Raw genomic sequence first — 24,498 nt, 5'->3', positions numbered from 1 at the left:
CCTCTTTTTTCACTGCTTTCTAGATATATAGCCTTGGAGCACACCGTTAAGCCCTGTGCTTCAGCTGTTTGACCTGTAAGGCAAGGCTAATCACTGCGCACGTCAGAGGGCTGTTGTGAGGAGTAAATGGGTTAGTGAGGGAGACATAACAGTGCCTGGCTCACAGCAAACAGCCTACAAGCAGTGTTGTTATTACTGCTGCTTTAAACTGGCTTAAATTATCCAAGATGAAATTACTTTGATCTTTATAATCAGTTTCTCCATTTCTTATCACTATAATGATCCATTTTCCTGTATCCATGAAGATATATCCCTTTGCACAGTTTTAACTCATTCTAGGCTTGTAATTACACAATATTTAAATGAAATTTCCTTCTTGTACCTTGTCCCAGAGCCTTCTAAGTTTCTGTTTATCCTATGAACAGCTTGCACAGTTCATTAGGTTAATTTCCCTTTTTTTTCTGGATTTTCTGTCTTTCTCTCTCGTATTGATTTCATCTCTCCCTTTGCTTGCTCTTTCTTGAAGCACATCCTCAAGTAGCTATTTCAGAATGGGTGCATGGGAGAGAGTTGTTTTTTTTAAAGTGTTAATGGTAATACTATGATCATTGTATAAACACTTTGGTCTTATTGTCTTCTGTCTAATTAACTAGTTATGGTATAAGGCTTCTCATATTGCTATATGAAAGTGTGGCTCAGTCATGTCCGACTCTTAGTAACCCCAGGGACTGTAGCCTACCATGCTCTTCCGTCCATGGGGTTTTCCAGGCAAGAGTACTGGAGTGGGTTGCCATTTCCTTCTCCAGAGCATCTTCCCGACCCAGGGACTGAACTCAGGTCTCCCATGTTGTAGGCAGACACTTTACCGTCTGAGCCACCAGTGAAGTCCATATTGCTATATACTCATTGTAATTATTTTTAGTGACTAGATGATAATACACAGGTCATATTCTTAATCATTTGCATATTGTGGATTGTTTATGTGGTTTTGAACTTTGATGAATGTAGCTCTTTCATCCTTTTCAGTCATTTTAGGGGAAGTAGTTTGAGACTGGCCTCCTTTGGACAGTCTCACACCTAAAACACTTAGGATTTCTTTTCAGTTTTTTAATTTCTTATTTGTTTTCTCTATCTGTATTCTTTTCTCTCTTTTCATTTTTTTCTCTTTCCTGCTTTTTCTTCAAACTTTACTTTTATAGTTAACTAAGAATTTAAATAAATAGCATATGTTTAAAGGCATAAAAAAGTGAATTGAATATATAAAATACTTGTTTTTAATAGGCATGGGATCATCACATTGCAAGCCTTTTCAGAAGCTAATAGAAAACTCTGGCTTGAAGCCATGGATGGGAAGGAACCGGTAGGAATATGACACATTCTATAATCTTGATTTTATTGTTCTAATAATTGCACAGTATGTCTAAAAAAAGTTATATGCCTATATATAGTATATTTGAAAATATTAAAATAGCAAATCCGAAGAGTAGAGACTTACTGTTTTCTCGTGTTGTGTCACTGGCACATAACACCAACTTTTGAATTTGCTTTTCAGGGAGACTTCTGGACTAATTTAAAACCCTAAAATTACTTTAAAAAATTACTTATAATCATTAATATGGCTACATTGGTCGGATTGCTTTTTTTAGTTAATAGTTCTTGAGTGTCTTCTCTTTGCAAGGCCAGTGTGAGGTTTCATGATCAGCATGATGAACAAATTTCAGGGTAACCTAGACCGTGGGTTAGAAGTGTCCTTTGATAAAACTGTTTGTAGCTTGACATTTCCCTCAGTCGAGAGCCCCATTTTTCTAACAGTAGTTTGATGTTGACATAAATTCACTTAAAATGATCAGGGAGGCTTATATAAAAAGGGAATATGCCACCGATGACTTCTGTGAAGCACAAGGCACTGAGTGCTTAGAGAGATGAGCACACAGAGCCAATAGAAGACCGCAGCCTGCCCCTTGAAAGCCATCTTTTAAAGGGCAAACAACTTGTGAACATCCTTGTAAAAGTACCTGTGCAACAACAGAGCTACACAAAGTGTGGGCCCTAGACTTTGAGTCTATCCTACAAACTATTACCAGGCTACAGTGAGTACAGAGATTATGATTAAGGGTCTGGAAGATTTTGTAGCAGTTAGAAGTCATTTTACATCTGTTGAATTTAATAATAAAAAATTTTAGACTGTCTATTCTTGATTATGTTTATTACATTTACATTTTATTATAATTTACAAAATTATCAGTCAATGACAGATTAAAAATTAAAAGCAAAACGACTTGTCTCTTTACTGCTAATAGTTGAGAGGCAAGCCCTGACCTAGAGGAAATTTAAAAGACAGTATGATAGCTTAACAAGCACAAGGTAGGGTACATGCTACCCTAAACACTAAGCAGATAGTTTGAGGAAGAAACAGTCAGGTGCAATCCATCATGAGGTACTTCCTGAAGAAGGGAGATTGTGCATCATGTTGGAGAATAGAAGGAGATGCTTAGATCAAAGGGAAAGGGGTAAAACTTTGCCCAGGGCTGGACAGCAAGGGAGGAAAAGGAGTGGAAGGCAAGACTGGAGGAGGGCATTGTGCAGACAGTAGTTGTAGGACCTTGAAATCAAGACACTCCCTTTGTATATCATTGAACCAGTATCACCCTGGTAATTGTCTGCTGTGGCTCATTAACTGCAGATGACTGGCTGACTTCTTTTGTTTTTCAGATTTATACCCTGCCTGCGATTATCAGCAAGAAAGAAGAAAGTAAGTTGTTTTAATAATTATTTGAAATGTTATCATGTAGATTTTTTTTTTTTTTAGTTGATGTAAATGGCAGTCCACTCCAGTATTCTTGCCTGGGGGATCCCATGAATAGAGGAGCCTGGCAAGATACAGTCCATGGGGTCACAAAGAGTCAGACACGACTTAGCGATTAAACCACAACAACAAAAATAACAAATTAGTTTCAGCTGTACAACAAAATAATTTAATTTCTTTATAAACTGTAAAGTGATTACTGCAGTAAGTCTAATACGTCCTGTCACCATAAAGTTGTCCCCTTTCATCCATTTCACCCACCCTCCAACCCCCTTCCCTCTGATAACCATGAATCTGAGTTTGGTTTCTATTTCTTTGTTTTATTTTTTATATTCAACATATACATGAAATCATATGGTATTTGTCCTTCTCTGAATTACTTCACTTAACAAAATGCCTTTGAGTTCTCTCTATATTATTGCAAATGGCAAACAAAAAAATTCCTTTTTTATAGTCGAGCAGTAGTCCATTTTGTGTATATACCTTATCTTCTTTATCCAGTTCTCCCGTCAGTGTTAATTTAGATTGTGTCCATATCTTAGCTATTGTAAATAATGCCACATTGAATATAAAGATGGATATATCTTTTCAAATTAGTATTTTTCATTGTCTTTGGATGAATACCTAGAAGTGTTATGGTAGTTTGTTCTTAAACCGTGGGGTGCCTTTGTACTATTTTCCATAGTTGCTGCTCCAGTGTACATTCCCACCAATAGTGTACAAAGTTTCTCTTCTCTCCACATTCTCTGTAAAACTTTTTTTTTTTGTCCTTTGGATAATAGCCATTCTAGCAGGTGTGAGTGATATCTCATTTTGATTGCATTTCTCTGATGATTAGTGGTGTTCTTTTCATGTGCCTGTTGACCATCTGTATGTGTTTTGAATAAAATATATAAATCCTCTTCCCATTTTTAAATAAATTGTTTTTTACTTGTTTGAGTTGTTTATGTATTTTTTTGTTATTTGCCCCTTATCACATATATGATTTGCAGATATTTTCCCTTCATTTAGTAGGTCACCAGTGCATTTTGTTGATGATTTCCTTTGCTGTACAGAAGCTGTTCAGTTTCATATAGTCCCACTTGTTTATTTTTGCTTTTGTTGCCTTTGCTTTTGAGGTCAGATCCAAAAAATTCCATGTCAACACTGATCCTAAGGAGCTTATTGCCTACGTTTTCTTCTAGAATTTTTATGAATTCAGGTCTTATGTTTAAGTTTTCAGTTTGATTTTGTGTGTGGTACTATATCCATTTCTTTTCAGGTGTCTGTCCAATTTTCCAAGCACCATGTATTGAAGTGGCTGCCTTTTCTCATTTTATATTCTTGACTCCTTTGTCATAAATTATTTATCCATGAATATGTGGGTTTATTTCTAGACCCTCTGCTCTCTTCCATTGATTTATTTGTCTGTATTTATGCTAATACCACACTCTTTTGAATACTGTAACTTTATAGTTTACCTTGAAATCAAGGAGTTTGATACCTCCAGCTTTATTTATTTATTTATTCATTCAAGGAGTTGTTTTTCTGATGATTCTTTTGTTTTTCTGATGATTCTTTTGTCTGAAATCTGCCTTATCAGTTTCTTTTATGGTTCCATAAAATTATTGAATTATTAGTTCTAATTCTGTGGTAAATGCCTTTGGTAGTTTGATAGGGATTGCACTGAATCTGTAAATTGCCTTGGTTCATATGATCATTTTAATGATATTACTTCTTCTAATTTATAAGTGTGGTATACCTTTTCATTTGTGTCTTTAATTTCTTTCATCAACGTCTTAAACTTTTCAGTGTGTGTCTTTCACCCCCTTGTTTAAGTTTTTTCCAGGGTGTTTCTTTTTTATGCAGTTGTAAATGTGATTGTTTTCTTAATTTCTTTTTCTGATATTTTGTAATTAGTTATAGGAATACAGCAGATTTCTGTATATTGATTTTGTATGATGAAACTTTACTGAATTTATTTATTAGTTCTAAGAGTTTGTGGTTTTTTGGTGGAATCTATAGTTGTTGTTTTTTTTTTTAATATAGTATCATGTCATCTGCAAATAGTGACATTTTTCCTTTATCCTTTCCAATTGGGATTTCTATTATTTCTTTTTTTCCCTAACTGCTGTGGCTAGGACTTCCAATATTATGTCAAATTAAAGTATTTTAGAGTGAGTAATCTTATGTATAGTTCCTAATCTTAAAGGAATACCTGTCAGCTTTTCACCAGTGAGTATTATATTATCTGTGGGTTTGTCATATATAGCCTTTATTATGTCAAAATATGTACCCTCTCTGCCCACTTTGCTGAGAGTGTTTATCATAATTAGATGCTGAAGTTTGTGAAATGCTTTCTCTGCATCTGTGGAGACAGTCATACATTTTTTATGCTCCGTTTTGTAAGTACGAGTGTCATATTTATTGATTTGTGGAGGCTGAACAAGCTTTGCATCCTTGGAACAAGTCTTACTTGATGATCATGATCATCCTTTTCATATATGGTTGAGTTCAGTTTGGTTTCACAGGTGACGCTAGTGATAAAGAACCTGCCTGCCAATGCAGGAGCCACTAGAGAGGAGGGTTCGATCCCTGGGTCAAGAAGATCCCCTGGAGGAGGGCATGGCAACCCACTCTGTTATTTTTACCTGGAGAATCCTGTGGACAGAGGAGCCTTGTGGGCTGCAGTCCATAGGGTTGCAAAGAGTTGGGCATAACTAGCACACAGTCATGAAGCAACCAAGCATGCAGCATACACAAATTCAGTTTGCTAATATTTTGTTGAAGACTTTTATATTCCATTGGAGATATTGGCCTGTAATTTTCTTTTTTTATGTGTCCTTGTCTGTTTTTGTTATCAGGATAATGCTGCCTTCATAAAATGACTTTGGAAGTGTTCCATCTTCTTCACTTTTTGGATTAGTTTGAGGATAGATATTCAGTCTTTATGTTTGATAAAATTCACGAGTGAAGCTGTCTGATACTGTACTTCTGTTTGTTGGGATTTTTTCTTTTTTTTTTTGGCAATCTCTTTACTAATAATCAGCCTATTCAGATATTCTATTTCTTTATATTTCAGTCTTAGAAGTTTATATGTTTCTAGGAATTTATCCACTTAACCTAAGTTATCCAGTTTCCTATGCCCCAACAAGTAATGCTGAAGAAGCTGAAGTTGAACTGTTCTATGAAGACCTACAAGACCTTCTAGAACTAACACCCAGAAAAGATGTCTTTTTCATTATAGGGGACTGGAATGCAAAAGTAGGAAGAAAAGAGATACCTGAAGTAACAGTTCAGCCTTGGAAAACAGAATGAAGCAGGGCAAAGGCTAATAGAGTTTTGCCAGGAGAACACACTGGTCATAGAAAACACCCTCGTCCAACAACACAAGAGATGGCTCTACACATGGACATCACCAGATGGTCAACACCGAAATCAGATTGATTATATTCTTTGCAGCCAAAGATGGAGAAGTTCTATACAGTCAGCAGAAACCAGACTGGGAGCTGACTGTGGCTCAGATCGTGAACTCATTGAAAATTCAGATTTAAATTTAAAAAAGTATGGAAAACTACTAGACCATCCAGGCATGACCTAAAGCAAATACCTTACATTACACAGTGCCAAATAGATTCAAGGGATTAATCTGATAGAGTGCTTGAAGAACTATGGGTGGAGGTTCATGACATTGTACAAGATGCAGGGATCAAGACCATCCCTAAGAAAAAGAAATGCAAAAAGACCAAGATGGTTGTCTGAGGAGGCCTTACAAATAGCTGAGAAAAGAAGAGAAACTAAAGGCAAAGGAGAAAAGGAAAGATACATGCATTTGAATGCAGAGTTCTGAAGAATAGAAAGGAGAGATAAGAAAGCCTTCCTCGGTGATCAATGCAAAGAAATAGAGGAAAACAATAGAATGAGAAAAACTAGAGATCTCTTCAAGAAAAGTAGAGATACCAAGGGGACATTTCATGCAAAGATGGGCACAATAAAGGACAGAAACAGTATGGACCTGACAGAAACAGTATGGGCCTAACAGAAGCAGAAGATATTAAGGAGAGGTGGCAAGAATACATAGAAGAACTATACAAAAAAGATCTTCATGACCCAGGTAATCATGATGGTGTGATCACTCACCTAGAGCCAGACATCCTAGAATGTGAAGTCAAGTGGGCCTTAGGAAGCATTACTATGAACAAAGCTAGTGGAGGTGATGAAATTCCAGTTGAGCTATTTCAAATCCTAAAAGAGGATGTTGTGAAAGAGCTGTGCTCAGTATGCCAGGAAATTTGGAAAACTCAGCAGTGGCCACAGGACTGGAAAAGGTCAGTTTTCATTCCAATCCCAAAGAAAGACAATGTCAGAGAAGGTTCAGACTACTGCACAATTGCACTCATCTAACATGCTAGCAAAGTAATGCTCAAAATCCTCCCAGTCAGGCTTCAACAGTACGTGAACCGTGAACTTCCTGATGTTCAAGCTGGATTTAGAAAGGGCAGAGGAACCAGAGATCAAATTTCCAACATCCACTGGATCATTGAACAAGCAAGAGAGTTCCAGAAAAACATCTATTTCTGCTTTATTGACTATGCCAGAGCCTTTGACTGTGGATCACAATAAATTCTGGAAAATTCTGAAAGAGATGAAAATACCAGACCACCTGACCTACCTCCTGAGAAATCTGTATGCAGGTCAAGAAGCAACAGTTAGAACTGGACATGGAAAACAGAATGGTTCAAAATCGAGAAAAGAGTACGTCAAGGCTGTATATTGTCACCCTACTTATTTAACTTATATGCAGTGTACATCATGCCAAATGCGAGGCTGGATGAAGCACAAGCTGGAATCAAGATTGCTGGGAGAAATATCAATAATCTCAGATACGCAGATGACACCACCCTTATGGCATAAAAGAGGAACTAAAGAGTCCATGAAAGTGAAAGAGGAAAGTGAAAAATTTGCCTTAAACTCAACAGAAAACTAAGATCATGGCATCCAGTCCCATCACTTCATGGCAAATAGATGAGGAAACAATGGAAATGGTGAGAGACTTCATTTTTTTCAGCTCCAGAATCACTGCAGATGGTGACTGCAGCCATGAAATTAAAAGACGCTTGCTCCTTGGAAGAAAAGCTATGACCAACCTAGACAGCATATTAAAAAGCAGAGACATTACTTTGCCAACAAAGGTCCATCTAGTCAAGGCTATGGTTTTTCCAGTGGTTATGTATAGATGTGAGAATTGGATTATAAAGACAGCTGAGTGCTGAAGAATTGATGCTTTTGAGCTGTGGTGTTGGAGAAGACTCTTGAGAGTCCCTTGGTCCAAGGAGCTCAAACCAGTCCATCCTAAGGAAATCATTCCTGAGTGTTCATTGGAAGGACTGATACTGAAGCTGGAGCTCCAGTACTTTGGCCACCTCATGCAAAGAGTTGACTCCTTGGAAAAGACCCTGACCTTGGGAAAGATTGAAGGCAGGAGGAAAAGGGAATGACAGAAGATGAGACGGTTGGATGGCATCACTGACTCTATGGACATGAGTTTGGGTAAACTCCAGGAGTTGGTGATGGACAGGGAACCCTGGCATGCTGCAGTATGGGATCGCAAAGAGTCGGACACAACTGAGTAACTGAACTGAACTGATCCAATTTGTTGTCATATAATTGTTCTTAGAAGTCCCCCATGATTCTTTGTATTTCTTTTATCACTGCAATTTCTCCTCTTTCATTTCTCACTTTGTTTGAGCCTTCTCTCTTTTATTGGTTAGTCTAACTAAAAGTTTGTCATCTTTTTTTATCTTTTCAATGAACTAGCTCTTGATTTCATTGATCTTTTTATTATTTTAACCTCTGTTTTATTGATTTCCACATTAATTTTTATGATTTTCTTCCTTCTATTACCTTTGGACTTCATTTTTTTTTTTCCCCCTAGTTAGATTGTTTGAGATTTGTCTTTTTTCTTTAGGTAGGCCTGACTTCCCTCTTAAAAGGCGTAAAAGTCCACCAGGACTTAGTTGGTGGTCCAGTAGTTAAGAATCCACCTTCTAATGCAGGGTATCCAGATTTGATCCCTGGTCGGGGTACAAGGATCCCATATGCCGCAGGGCAGCTAAGCCCGCTACCTGTGACTATGGAGCCTCTGTAGTCTAGAACCTGTGAGCCACAACTGAAGATGACCACTCGCCACAGTGAAGACCCAGGGCAGCCAAAAGTAGTAGTTAAAAGAAAAAATGCTTTTGCTTTGTCTCATAAATTTTGAAATGTTGTATTTCTGTTTTCATTGTTAAAATTGCTTTTGATTTCACCTCAGATTTCTTCATTGACATTGGTTGCTCAGTAGTGTGTTACCTAATTTCCACATATTTGTGATTTTTTTCAGTTTTCTCTTAGGTCTAGTTTCATACCACTGTGGTTGTAAAAAGTATTTGACATTGATTTCATTCTGCTTAAATTTATTGAAATTTGTTTTGTGGCTTAAAATGTAATATATCCTGGAGAATGTTCCATGTATACTTGAGAAAAATGTATATTCTGCTGCTTTTGGATAGAATGTTCTATACATATCTATAACGTATAGCTGATCTAATATGTTAAAAGGCCATTGTTTTCTTATTAATTTTCTGTGTGAATGATCTGTGTCCATTCATGAAATTAAGGTGTTAGTGTTCCGTGTTATTATTGTATACCTGTTATTTTCTCCCCTAGGTCGGTTAATATCTGCTTCCTATATTAAGGTGCTTTTGTATTAGTTAATATATAGTTAAAAATATTATGACCTCTTGTTGGATTGACTCCTTTATCCTTACGTAATGCCCTTCTTTGTCTCTTATTACAATCTGTGTTCTCACATCTATTTTGTCTAATGTAAATATAGCTACACCAGCTTTCCTTTTGTTTCTGTTTGAAAGAAATACCTTTTTTCATCCCTTCACTCTCTATCTGTTTGTGTCCTCAGATCTAAATTAAGTCTCTTGTAGGCACTAAATGACTGTGTCTTTTTTAAAATATGTTTAGCTGCTCTGGCTTTTAATCAGAAAGTTTTGTCCATTTAAATTTAAAGTAGTTATTAACAAGTATGTGTTAATACTTCCTGTCATTTTGTGACTTATTTTCTGGTTGTTTTTATAGTTTCTGTTCCTTTCTTTCTTCTCTGGCTCTCTTCCTTGTGATTTGATGACTTTCTTTCACATTACATGTGTATTTCTTCTCATCATCTTTACTGTGTGTACAATAGGTTTTTGGTTTGTGATTTCTATGGAATTCATATGTAAAAGACATATATGTATGTATGTGTGTATAGTAATCTATTTTAAGCTGATAGCGACTTAGGTTTGATACATTCTGAAAACTGAAAACATTTTAGGTACTCCCACCTTCATTGTATATTTTTGATGTTATATCTTGTTTCTGTTTCCCTTAACTATTTGTAGTTATTGTTTTACCTGCTTTTGTCTTTTAACCTTCATTCTGCGTTTATAAATGGTTAATTCACTAACTTTACTATAGGTTTGCCTCTACTCATGACATTTTGACTTTCTTATGTTTTCTTGTTACTCTTTAATGGCTTCTTTGTCATCTTGAAGTTCCCTTAACATTTCTTGTAAGGGAGATTTAGTGTTGATGATGTTTAGCCTTTACTTCTGTAGAAAACTATTTATTTCTCCTTCAGTTCTGGACAATAACCATGCCCGTGGAGTATTTTTGGTTGAATGGTTTTTCTTTTCAGTACTTTAAATATATTATGCCATTCCCTGTGGCTTATAAATTTTTTGCTAAGAGATCAGCTGATAATCTTATGATGTTTCCTTTGTATATAACAAGTTGTTTTTCTCTTCTTGCTTTTATGATTCTCTCCTTGTCTTAATGTTTGACATTTTAGTTATAAAGTGCCTTCATGTAGATCTCTTTGGGTTCATCTTATTTGGAAGGCTCCATGCTCCTCAACCTCAGTGTCTGTTCTTTTTTTCCTTCTGATCTGTTATGATGAATTCCACTTTCCCGTCTTCCAGGTTGCTGATCCTTTCTGCTGCTTCATTTGGTCTGCTTCTGAAACCCTCTAGTATATTTTTCTTTTCAGTTATAGTACTCTTGAGGTCTATGATCTATTTTTGGTATTTACTTGTATTTTCTTTTTTTCTGTGGACGTTCTCATTGTATTCATCTATTCTTCCAAGAGATCAGTGAGTGTCTTTATGTTCATTAAACTATTTATCAGCTAAGTTACCTTCATTTCAATGAGGTTTTTGTTTGTTTGTTTTTTTTCCTGAATTTTTGTCTTTTCTTTTGTTTGCAACACATTCCTCTGTTTTCTCATTTTGCTTCTCTCTCTCTGTTTCTATGAATTAGGCAAAGCAGTTACTTCTCCTAGTCTTGTTGGAGTGACTTCTTATAGGAAATGAATCTTCTTTTTCAGCCCTGCCCTAGCTCTTCGTTGTCTCTGGAGCATTTGTAATTATCTAAGTAGTTTAATTTTATTCTTGATAGTCCCAGAGTTTCTGCCAAGACATATCAGTGTTCCAAAGAGAGGGATCTAATTCAACACTTAGCTTTAGGCTGTTTGGAATGTAGACCTTTGGGAATCAGCTTTTAAAAAATGTGTGTGTGTGTGTATACACAGTTTTATGTGACCACTGTTATAACCCCTGCTAGCTTCAATACCAACTGGTTCTGGGGTGTCCCCTTGGTGACAGTTGCCAAAGTCAGAGCCCCAAATGAATGTATAAGCTTTTTTCTGGCAGGTACTAGTGAGCTGTTACAAGGCCAGGGAACGGTGTAAGGATGGCATCCCCCAGTCTGTATTCTCTGAGAGCTCCTCTGTAGCTTCTAGATATGTGGTGAACTTGAAGCCTTCCCCTCACTGGAGCTCTGGGACAAGTAAATAGAGCTCTTTTCACAGGAAGTCCGGGGGTGTGTTTCAGTCTACTGTCTATGTTGTGGTGATGGTTCACTACCATGAGCTGTCGCTTCAATTGTTTCAGACCCATAAGGTCCAGAAATCCAGTCATCCCTGGACCATGGCCAGGTGGTCAAGGTCTGTCTCCTGTCTGGAGTGAACATTCCTGACAGCTCAGTGGGCCACAGGAGAGCCTAGCGTGGGATTCTGGCTGCACTGGGCTACAGGAGTGCCTGGTAGCCCCCTGGCCACAGTGAGGCCCCAGGAACATGGCAGGGCCGGGTGGGATCGCAGGACCACAGGGACATGCGGGTCAGCCCCTGGCTTCAGGGGGACCGGGGAGAGCGTGGGGGCAAGGCAAGTGCTATGGCTCTAGCAGTGTGACAGGAGAGCCCCAAATATCAGCTCCTCCATCTCAGGAGGTTGTCACAGACCTCTGCACTCCGGGCAGAGCCTTCAGTCTTAACTAATGGATCCCCTTCTTATATGGTCTAGGAGCTTTCCACACTGTTGGGTTTGTGCTGAGTCCTGGTGTGCGTTTCTCTGAAAGAGGGAACTTTTCAGTTCCTTCAGCCTTTTGCATCTTCTGAACCCCCGCCCTCTCGGTTTTCAAAGCCGAAAGTATTGGGAGCTCATCTCTGCAGTACAGGTTGTAAGGTTTGGGATGCCTGATACGGGGCACAAACCCCAGCTCTCCGGGAGAAGCTCCACATTTGTGAGGTCCCTTGCGTCTCCGGGTTGCTGGGCCAGAGGTGAGATTTTGGGTGAGGCTGCACCTCTGACTCTCCTACCCATCTTGGTGGTGTCCTTTAATCCTTTGTTGAGGAACCTTTTAGCTCGTTTTCAGGTCTTTTTCAGAGGAAATCATTCCATTGTATAGTTGCAGATTTTGTGTGCCTGTGGGAGGAGGTAGAATCAGCGTGTTCCCAAGTCAGCATCTTGATTCAACCTCCATCACATAGTTATTTTTATCACAGAGGTATTATGTAATATTAGGAGTTAACTTTGGAAAGTCATAGTAATACACCTTTGATCTGATGATATTCAGCAAATTTGAAATTTTCACTCAAAGAAGTTTCTCACATTAAAACCACTAACTGCTGGACTTTATAGTAACCTATTTATTTAGTGTTTATTACTTAGAAGTATATACCCTACTTTATCCCAGAAAGAGATTTGAGGCTATTAATATTTAGTTTTATTTTCTTTAAGTGATAATAGAAGGCTTCTTTTATTTTCTCCGCTCCAGTTTACAAGATTGAAGGCATGCACACTGCTAATTTCAGGAAATTGTGTACAAGATTGTGAGGTTTAAGGACATGGTCAAAACACCTGGGATATATAGGAAAACATGTCACTGTTTCATTACTGAACCCTTAGTATCAAACCATTCTGCATGAACACATTTTATGTATTTTCCATCATACTCTGAATCCTTTTTAATCATCTGCCACCTTTAATCCTCGGTTAGGTTAGAGTATTTTCATATGTAATTTATAATAGTCAAATTATTTGACATTTAAAATCAAGTTTGATATGTTTCTAAGGTTATTTGTATATCCTTTAAAGCACTTTCAAATTTTATTTGACTTAATTGACTTTCTGTCTTGATATCTAAATTTATTTTTAAAACAGCCTTAATAACCCTGACTTTTATATTGCTATTAAACTATGTTAGCATGGAGTATAGATTAAAAGCTCAGAAAGCACTCATTTGAAAGTCATAAATATTGAGTATATGCAAAGCCTATCATTTTATCTGAATGAAGTGCTTCCTAGTGGTTAATTTCAAAAATTATCAAAAGAAACTGCATAATTTAAAATACCTTTAATATTAAAGATTTTAAAAATATTCCGAGTTTTTATTCTTGTGTTTCTTTCTTTATTGCCAATCAGAGTGATATCTTTCATTGCCCACTTTTATCTAATCACAAAAACATTAACCAGCCATTAAGAGGTTTATAAGTACTGAATGTTCATTCTAAACAATTACCTAAAAAGTAATCTATTGTGTAATTTGCATTTGACTAGAGTTTGAAATGTGTTTTCTAACACTGGTTTCATTGTTCAAATCCAGTATAAAGACAGTCCTTTCAAATTCAAATGAACCTTCTCAAGGACAATCCTCCCTGAAAAACAAATGAACATCTGTATGATACTGAATAGAGCTTTTGAATAGGAAGTGATCAAGTCAATCAGAATATATGTGATACTTAATGCACCTTGGAACTAGATTTGTTTTTTTTTTTAATCATAATTCGGTAATTTGAATGAGAAAGTTATCACATATACTTATGCTGTGATGGAGGGAGATTATATTTCTTGTAGTAAAGACTTATTCTTTTGGAAATCAGCTTTCCTATAGTCTTAGGCACTTGAAGCATCTCTTTGCCACCAGGTGTAATTATAAATTGATATGTCTTTCAGAAGAATGGCAGTCCAAGGGTCCATGTGTTTGCATGATTTATCCCATTCTGACTCTTGATATGGTATATTAGTTTTCTACCAGTTCGCTCAGCTCCTAGTGACAGATCGCATTTCTCCTCCACAGTTCTCCATGCAAACTTCCCCTGAGATGTGTGCTCAACCCGTATTTGTTCTGATTCTTGATTCTGAAAACTTGGCCTCTTTGCCCCAGTGCTGAATGGAATCTTGGTGACAGTGTTTTGGATGAAATAGAAAAGAATAGCTTTATTGCTTTGCCAGACAAAGAGGGGCACAGAGAGCTCCTGACCTTGAAAATTGTGTGTCCCCCCCCAAAAAAAAAAAAACTAAAAAACTGTGTGTCCCAACCCAGAAGGACTGGGCAAGGCATTTTTTAGCAATAGCTCAAGGGTAGGGTCTCTCAGAAGTTCAGAGTGTGTGCACGGCTGGCACGTCTTTAAAGATAATCTCACAGTGAGCTACTCTGGTTCCCTTAACCTAGCCTCAGGTGGTCTTCTCTGGCCTGAAGAATGCTGACATCTTCCCTTTGTTAGGTTTTAGTTCTATGAAGAACTGTAAAGATACTGTTACGTGTATCTCCTGAGGAAGAGCCAGGACACTTCCCCAAGGCTGCACTATTGTTTCCTAGCTGTTCCTTCCTTGTCTCTGCACCTCCTCCCTTCCCTGATTAGCAACTGCTTCAGTCTGCCCTTGGGAACTCAGGGGAGGTCATGGAGGCTGGAGTCTGTTCCCTACAAAGCAGGAACAGAAGACACAGAAGAGCTTCCTGCCCAGGGGCCCCAGAGGGTCCTGCTTGGTTTCATTCTTCCTCAGTTCCACTAGGCTTTTATTGCCAAGGGGAAGATTTTGATCATGAAAGGGGTATTTAAATTACCTTTGCTTTATTGATAGGTAGTACTTGAAATTATAAATCTTAAATCTGTTTTGAATTTTATTTTTATTATTTTGTCTTAAGCCATAATTTTTCTTTAAATGCATTTTTTAATCATCATACAGCTCTTATTTATACATGTACTAATTTTAAAAGTAAGTCATTTTCACCTCTTCATATTTTCATAAATCTGATAGAATTCTCCCACTTATACATTTAATCAAGCAAACTTCTATAAACATTGTTGTTCAGGTGCCCGGTGTGTCCGACCAGGCCTCCCTGTCCCTCACCTTCTCTCGAAGTCTGCCCAAGTTCATGTCCGTTGCATCAGTGATGCCATCCAGCCATCTCATCCTCTGACATCCTCTTCTCCTTCTGCCCTCGATCTTTCCCAGCATCAGGAACTTTTTTAATGAGTCAGCTATTGACATCAGATGACCAAAATACTAGAGCTTGAGTTTCATCATCAGTCCTTCCAATGAGTATTCATGGTTGATTTCCTTTAAGAAAGACGGGTTTGATCTCCTTGCTGTCCAAGGGACTGTCAAGGGTCTTCTCCAGCACTACAGTTCAAAGGCATCAATTCTTTGGCACTCTGCCTTCTTTACGGTCCTGGTCTCACAACCTTATGTGACAGTTGGGAAGACCAGAGCCTCGACTATAAGGACCTTTGTCAGCAGAGTGATGGCTCTGCTTTTCAACACGCTGTCTACTTTTGTCATAGCTTTCCTGCCAAGAAGCAGTTGTCTTATTTCATGGCTTCAGTCACCATCCACAGTGATTTTAGAGCCCAAGAAAATGAAATCTGTCATTACTTCCATCTTTACCTCTTCTATTTGCCATGAAGTAATGGGGCCGGATGCCATGATCTTAGTTTTCTTAATATTTAGTTTTAAACCAGCTTTTCACTCTCCTACTTCACCCTCATCCAGAGGTTCTTTAATTTCTCTTTGATTTCTGCTTTTAGAGTGGTATCAATCTGCAAACTAAGGTTATTGATGTTTTATCTATATATAACTATATCTAACATATGTATCTATATATTTGTCATATGTATGATACCTAGAAACATATCAAGTTATAATTGCAAAGCCAGTAAACTTCATCCTCTAATAAGATGAGATTAACACCCTAATAAGACAGATTAATGATTCTGGTAAATATAATCTTGCTAAACAACCAGACAACTTTTGTAGTCTAGTAAATTTGCTTATAAATGCAGAAATTACTATCTTTTAAAGTATTCTAAACTTTCTAAAATTACATGTGAAATTGTGTAGCTGTTTCAGAACGTCTTGCTACACATTGGTATAAAACCAAGTGACCCAAAGTTGCACTTGGTTTTGGTTGTTTTTACACATTCTTGGGGATTCAAATTTGTTTACAGAATCAGTGCTCTGTTTAAAAGTCAGGACTATGGCATATGCCACCAATAAAAGTAACTGCGTAGTAGAGACACGTGACTGAATGCACTTTCTAGAAGTAAACTCCCCTTGCTCTTGGTAGACATTTTGGTATTGCCAGTTTGCATGGGTGAGGCTTTCTGAACATTCTTTCAATCCAACTTGCAATGAAGGACTTTGCCGGTTCCTCAGAATTTAATCATTTTGCATGTAATTTTGAATAATCTACTACATCAAGGCCTAATATTTATTAGCGGGCTTTTGAATCTCTTGCTTAGGCTGTAATTTTACCCCCTTCTCATGTATCGTATCACTATCTTGCTAGTGATTTAACAACTCATAAGATACATGTTTATGCTAAACAGTATTCCAGATTCAAGCACTTGATCCTATTGAGTAGCATCATATTTCCTTCCTAGTGATACATCCAGAATTTTATTTGTTTCAGTTCAAAATTATATTCTAGTGATTGTGAAGTCTCAGTCCTCTTTCTTAAGTCTTGAATAAATCCTGCAGGCTCATCCTGTTTTGAGTTCAGCAGCTATGTTTTCTTTACGTTTGTACCTTTGACCATTTTTCTATATATCATCTTGTTTCTCTGAGATCTGTGTCCCCTTTTGACACTTGACTCTCTCCCAACATGGCACTGTGTCCCTTTTAGTCTTCTAATATCTCTCACAATTGGCATCTGAAACCAGTACCAGCCCTTATTCATTTGCCACCTCGAGAAGTGCTTCTTAATAGCCTTGGCAATTCAGATGGATTCCTTTTGTGTTAAATTATTCCTATTATCCTTTAGAAACTCAGTTTTGCTAGGAATGTGTTTGTGTTTTTGAATTGCGAAAGATAATAGTGAAGCTTAAGATGGTAAAATACAAAACTCAGATAAAAATTTGTTTTGAATGTCAGCCGTTGGCAGCCATCATGTGTCTGTGCTTTCATGGACAGACATATGATCTATCTCTCATAAGCAATGAAGAACTATCTAGTGTTCTAAAATAGGACCATGCTGTGTGTATACAGGGAGCATATGCCATGAGGTGGAGAATGAAACTCTGCTGTGAATGCACAGTAGTGAGACTCTGTACAGGCCTAACCTGAGAGTCTGCCTTCTTTGTGGTTACTCTTAGTTTCCCATTTTCAAAGTATGTACTGCTGTGTGCTTAGTCGCTCAGTCGTGTCCAACTCCTTGTGACCCCATGGACTGTAGCCTGCCAGGCTCCTCTGTCCATGGAATTCTCCAGGCAGGAATACTGGAGTGGGTTTCCATGCCTTCCTGCAGGAGATCTTCCCAACCCAGGGATAGAACCGGGTCTCCCGCATTGCAGGTGGGTTCTTTACCATCTGAGCCACCAGGGAAGAGTATAGATGCCATAAATCAGACTAGCATAATTCAGTAGCGAAGGAAAACTTGACTCATCTTTATGAAAAAACTATCAAGTTAAAAAGCTAGAGCACCAGTTCGTCACGGGATATTAAATCCACAGATTCTTTGCTGGCTGTAAAATATTCCACAGCATCCTTTTCTTGAACTTAACTTTGGGAATGGATTTATTTTGAGAGTAGTAACTAAACAGATATCACTCAATTAACATTAGAATCCAACTGTCCTTCAGACCGTACCATTGAAAATGTAATTATGCCATTTAAGCCCATTGTTCAAAGAAACAAAATATTTCTCTTGACGCATCTTTTCTGCCCCTAGTTGTTAACAGGAGTGGAGGCTTGCTTTTTTTGGCATTCTTTCTTGGTGCTCTGAGCCTTGTTTCCACTCATGCATATGTTTCATGTGATGACTTTTCAGCTGATCCTTCTATCCCAGGTCTGGAGAAACTGAAATTGTGAAAGGCAAGTTTTTTAGTTTCATTCTCTCATGCAATTCAGTTCAGCGATACTCCATTGTGGAACTAGTTTATTCTAACCATTGTGAATAAGAAAAAGGAAGTTATTTCAAATTGTACCTTTCTAATTAAAGTATTACTAGGCTGTATAGTGGTAAAGTGTTTGAACAGTCTCAGTCCTTATACAAAACCAAAGGTATTGGACCAGAAGACAGTTCCAAAATTTCCCGACAACTCCAAATTTCTGCCACTGTGTGTTTCAGTGGCTTTCCCCATGTGTACTCAAGGAATTTATTCTCCCAGGAATCAAACAGAAAAAGTGAACTCATTCTTATCCATGACAAGTGCTGTAATGTAATGAACGTTTGGGCAGTTCCTACTGCCCTTTAGGTAGTTCTGTTATGGAAGTTCCCAGACATTCCTGGCTTAATCATTTTCCTTCACTGCCTTCTCCCCAAGGCCCCTAATCAAGTACAGTTCTGTTCTCGTCACCAAGACCAAGGAAGAGAGTCAGAAGTCAAGTCCTCTTCATGGGCAGAACAGAAAGAAAACAGTTTGGGTCAAGGCTGTGAAGAGTTACCTGCTCTTCCTTGCAGTTCAGTTCAGTCCCTCAGTTGTGTCCGACTCTATGTGAGCACATGAACTGCAGCACGCCAGGCCTCCCTGTCCATCACCAATTCCCGGAGTTTACTCAAACTCATGTCCATCACGTCAGTGATGCCATCCAACCATCTCATCCTCTGTCGTCCCCTTCTCCTCCTGCCTTCAATCTTTCCCAGCATCAGGGTCTTTTCCAATGAGTCGGTTCTTCACATCAGGTGGCCAAAATATTGGAGTTTCAGCTTCAGCATCAGTCCTTCCAATGAATACTCAGGACGGATCTCCTTTAGGATGGACTGGTTGGATTTCCTTGCAGTCCAAGGGACTCTCAAGAGTCTTTTCCAACACCATGGTTCAAAAGCATCAATTCTTTGGCGTTCAGCTTTCCTTATAGTCCAACTCTCACATCCACACATGACTACTGGAAGAACGATAGCCTTGACTAGACAGACCTTTATTGGCAAAGTAATGTCTTTGCTTTTTAATATGCTGTCTAGGTTGGTCATAGCTTTTCTTCCAAGGAGCAAGCATCTTTTAATTTCATGGCTGCAGTCACCTTTAGGGAGAAGAGAAAAGGTCCTGTGGGAACCATGAATGCCCGTAAATGCACTCATTTTCTTCCGTTTCTTTCTAGCCACATGTACTATTAGTTGTATGTGATACAACTAATCTGATCTGCCTTTTAATCTGAAATGGCAGATTAGAAATGTGAATTCAAAATTAAAGTCAAGTGTTGCTTTGTTTTGTCAATCCTGAGAATGTGTTGTAAGGCCAAGTAGATTACATCTGTAAGGACATGCTGGGCTTTTAATTACTAGGAAATTGAAGATACAAGGACTTTCACTTTGTTAGCTGCATGGAAGACTATTCTTTTTCTCGTGGCTTTTTGAATTCTGTTGAGATTAATAGCTTTTTGTGTTGCTAAACTGCCTTTTGGGAACTTTACTTGGATTTCAGTAAAAACTTTAGCCCTCATTAGTTGTGGGGGGAGAAATAATAATGTTTCTCTTTAAGTTTTGATTGAATACATTAAGTTATTTAAGTTAACCTATCTTCTGCTTTACCCCTAAAGGCCAAGTATCATTAATACTATAGGATTTCAATTCCTGGAAATTTGTGGTTGTTGTACTCTGCCTAACCCTGGTCTTCACAGAGAGATACAGTGCTTGGGTAGGAGTCCTGCAGAGTTGACCAAAGCAGCTTCTGTTAGCTGATAAGCTCTAACCTTTGTAGAAGCCAGAGAAGGTACTTGAGCAAGCCAGCTGCAAACCAGTAACTACCAGCCACTGATCAGCAAGCATTCCTTGGGTGCCTGCTCTGGGAGGCTTTGAGCAGTCCGTGTTTCATATGGACAGGTATACTCCCCTCTCTACTGCTGCAACAGGAATACTTGCCCTCCACTAAAGAAAAATTAGGATACATTTTCAGCCTTTAGTGGTCCCTTACACTGATTTTTCATTTGAACACTATAAAGAGTTCCCAGTCTTTCTTTTATAAGCTATAGAGGCCTATTTTTGTTGAATTCTCTTTAGCACTAGCATACTAAGTGGAATACAGCCTTCATGGCTTTGGAAGACTGAAAGGTATCCTTTACAGAATGTGTTCCTCCCTTACTTCCCTCAGAAGCACTGCTCCTTGGGACTTCCTCCTACATCAGTCACCAGGAGACAGAGGATTCTGGAGCATGTTTAAGCCATATCACGTTCTCCTCACACTCAGCAGAAACTGCTGAATTCTGTGTGAAGGCAAGAGTAGTAGTTTGTAAGGCAGCCATGAATGGGTACTGCCATTATTGCCTTTTGATGTCTTTTTATAGGAATTGGCAAGTCAGTAGCCAAAAAACCTCTGCTACATTCCAGTTAAGCAAGTAAAAGCTAAGATTGTGGGATTGCCTTTCATTTAGTCCTTTTAGAGTAGAAAACTGTTGAAGTTATATATAATTAGATCAGAAACACCAGGTTATGCTGTGATTGAGAGACTTACCACAGTGAAGGTTCCTATCTTGATTATGCTCTAGGTCCATTCAGGTCAGCTGTGATTCTCTTATTTATAGTTTTTACTCTAAAATCCAAGCTCATGGAGTACCTTGTCTCTCTAACATTGATGATCTTGTGCCAGAGGGGACTAGAAAATGTCAAGCTCCCACATACCAGTTCTTCCTGACTGATGGATGACAATGTCTGTCACTTCCGTTCATGTTTCATTGGCTAGTGCGTATCATGGGACAAACTGTCTTAGTGAAAGCTGAGACACACAACCATCCTACAGGAAGGGGCAACAAAGACGGTGATCGATAGTCCCAAACTGTGGTGATCTGTTTAGTTCCGATGAGAGGATGGGTTTGCTCATTGTTATTTATAGCAACCACCTCTTCAACAACACGAGAGATGACTCTACACGTGGACATCATCAGAGGGTCAATACTGAGATCAGATTGATTACATTCCTTGCAGCCAAAGTTGGAGAAGGTCTGTACAGTCAGCAGACACAAGATCAGAAGCTGACTGTGGTTCAGATCATGAACTCCTTATCACCAAATTCAGACTGAAATTGAAGACAATAGGGAAAACCACTAGACAAGGCAGGTATGACAAAAATCAAATCCCTTACGATGATACAGTGGAAGTGACAAATAGATTCAAGGGATTAGATTTGATAAACAGAGTGCCTGAAGATCCAAGGACAGAGGTTTGTGACATTGTACAAGAGGTGGTGACCAAGACCATCTCCAAGAAGAAATGCAAAAAGGCAAAATGATTGTCTGAGAAGGCCTTACAAAGAGCTGAGAAACGAAGAGAAGCTAAAGGCAAAGGAGAAAAGGAAAGATATCCCCATTTCAATGCAGAGTTCCAAATAATAGGAAGAGAGATAAGAAAGCTTTCCTCAGTGAACACTGCAAAGAAATAGAGGAAAACAATAAAATGGGAAAGACTAGAGATCTCTTCAAGAAAATTAGAGATACCAAGGGAACATTTCATGCAAAGATGGGCTCAATAAAGGACAGAAACAGTATGGACCTAAGAGAAGCAGAAGATATTAAGAGGAGGTGATAAGAATACACAGGAGAACTATATAAGAAAGATCTTCATGACTCAGATAACCACGATGGTATGATCACTCACCTAGAGCCAGACATCCTGGAATGTGAAAGTGGGCCTTAGGAAGCATCACCATGAACATAGTGGAAGTGATGGAATTCCAGCTGAGCTATTTCAAATCCTAAAAGATGATGCTGTGAAAGTGCTGCATTCAATATGTCAGCAAATTCGGAAAACTCAGCAGTGGCCACAGGACTGGAAAAGGTCAGTTTTCATTCCAATCCCAAAGAAAGGCAATGCCAAAAAATGCTCAAACTACCGCACAATTGCACTCAACTCACACACTAGCAAAGTAATACTCAAAATTCTCCAAGTCAGGCTTCAATAGTACATGAACCATGAACTTCCAGATGTTCAAGCTGGATTTAGAAAAGGCAGAGAAACCAGAGATCAAATTGCCAACATCCGTTGGATCATCAAAAACACAAGAGAATCCAGAAAAACATCTACCTCTGCTTTATTGATTATGCCAAAGCCTTTGTGTAGATCATAACAAACTGTGGAAAATTCGTAGAGACGTAAATATCAGACCACTTTACCTGCCTCCTAAGACATCTGTATGCAGATCAAAAAGCAACAGTTAGAACTGAACATGGAAAAACAGACTGGTTCCAAATCAGGAAAGGAGTACGTCAAGGCTGTATACTGTCACCCTGCTTATTTAACTTCTATGCAGAGTACAACATGTGAAATGCCAGGCTGGATGAAGCACAAGCCAAATCAAGATTTCTAGGAGAAATATCAATAACCTCAGATACCAGATGTCACCACTCTTATAGCAGAAAGTAAAGAGCCACTAAAGAACCTGTTGATGAAAGTAAAAGAGAAGAATGAAAAAGCTGGCTTAAAACTCAAGATTCCAAAAAGCTAAAATCATAGCATCCAGTCCCCTCATTTCATGGCAAATACATGGGAAAACAATGGAACCAAGTGAGGGACTTTCTTTTCTTGGGCTCTAAAATCACTGCGGATGGTGACTGCAGCCATGAAGCTAAAAGACACTCGCTCCTTGGAAGAAAGGCTATGACCAACCTAGACAGCACGTTAAAAAGCAGAGACGTAACTTTACTGACAAAGGTCCACCTGGTCAAAGCTATGGTTTTTCCAGTAGTCATGTGTGGATATGAGAGTTGGAATATAAAGAAAGCTGAGCACCAAAGAATTGATGCTTTTGAACTGTGGTGTTGGAAAAGACTCTTGGGAGTCCCTTGGACTGCAAGGAGATCCAACCAGTCCATCCTAAAGGAGATCAGTCCTGAATATTCATTGGAAGCACTGATGCTGAAGCTGAAACTCCCAATACTTAGGCCACCTGATGCAAAGACCTGACTCACTGGAAAAGACCCTGATGCTGGAAAAGATTGAAGGCAGGAGGAGAAGGGGACGACAGAGGATGAGATGGTTGGATGGCATCACCGACTCAATGGACTTTAGTTTCAGCAAACTCCTGGAGTTGGTGATGGACAGGGAGGCCTGTTGTGCTGCCATCCGTGGGGTCGCAAAGAGTCAGACACGACTGAGCGAGTCAACTGAACTGATGGCTCTTTGAAGAATAATGCTCCAGGCCGATAGTACCTCAATCCCGAGGGACTTCAGCCCTGCCCAAAGAATACCTTGTTCGTGTGATTTGCGTATGTAGATTTTACATTCTCCTCTAGTCAGTAACAATGATGATGATGATAAGAGCGAACACTCTGTAGCACTATATTCTAAATATTATTCTACGATACTTGCAAATGTTAACATATTTCATCTAGGAATAGCCCTATGTAGACAGTATTACTATTATCCTTATTTTATGGAAGAGGAAAATAAGATAAAGAATTAAAACTACCCCCAGTAATACAGTTACTAGGTGGGAGAGTAACTATGTCTCTTTCTTCTGCTTAGCACTAGTGGCTGACTGTTTTCTTTGTTTTTATCATTTCTTCTGTTTCTCGGTGGTGTGTGGATAGGAGCACATGAAGAAGGGATCCAGCATCTAATTACATTTATTCCATGTTTGGTGCTCTTCACTGGTTCACGTGGTTTTGTCTTCATCTTACTACAACCCTTTAAGACATGTAGTGTTATTTCCCTCATTTTTAGATGAAAGGATAGCATTCATAAAGGTTCATAGGCATGCTTCCATCACAAAGCCGTGAGTTGAGATCCAACCCCAGGTTCACCTGGCTCTAAGCAAAGCTGAGTGTTACCTCTATCACGGAACCTCCGTCTACTCTTTCAGGCAATAGCAAAGGATGTTCAAAGGCAATAAAGCAAAAATGCATGGTTATTTTGGCCAACACAGTTTATTCTTTCACATCTTGACAATTCCTTTACAATATTATGATGAGTTTTGCCATACATCAGCATGTATCTTTTAGAATTAGTGTTTTTGTTTTTGTTTTGTTTTTTTAATATACCTGGGAGTAGAATTGCTGGGTTATATGGTAGTTCTATTTTTACTTTTTTGAGAAACCTCTATACTGTTTTTCACTGTGGCTGCACCAATTTATATTCCCATCAACAGTGTACAAGGGTTCTGTTTTTTTCCACATCCTTGCCAACATGTGTTAT

At 38.5% G+C, this 24,498-nt stretch overlaps 1 protein-coding gene across 1 annotated transcript in view; it reads left to right on the top strand.

The window, feature by feature from the left end:
• The window catches only part of ARHGAP42 (Rho GTPase activating protein 42), a 318,656-nt gene that overhangs the window by 260,159 nt on the left and 33,999 nt on the right, over nucleotides 1-24,498 (top strand). Inside the window, exons 11-12 of the mRNA XM_043482449.1 lie at nucleotides 1,282-1,360; nucleotides 2,713-2,752. Of these exons, the coding sequence (XP_043338384.1) occupies nucleotides 1,282-1,360; nucleotides 2,713-2,752 (119 nt within the window). The remainder of the gene's footprint in view (nucleotides 1-1,281; nucleotides 1,361-2,712; nucleotides 2,753-24,498) is intronic.

Source organism: Cervus canadensis, chromosome 11 (assembly GCF_019320065.1).
Source record: "Cervus canadensis isolate Bull #8, Minnesota chromosome 11, ASM1932006v1, whole genome shotgun sequence".
Classification (NCBI taxonomy): domain Eukaryota; kingdom Metazoa; phylum Chordata; class Mammalia; order Artiodactyla; family Cervidae; genus Cervus; species Cervus canadensis.
The sequence above is the reverse complement of the archived record's forward strand: the minus strand, read 5'-3'. Positions and strand labels throughout refer to the sequence as shown.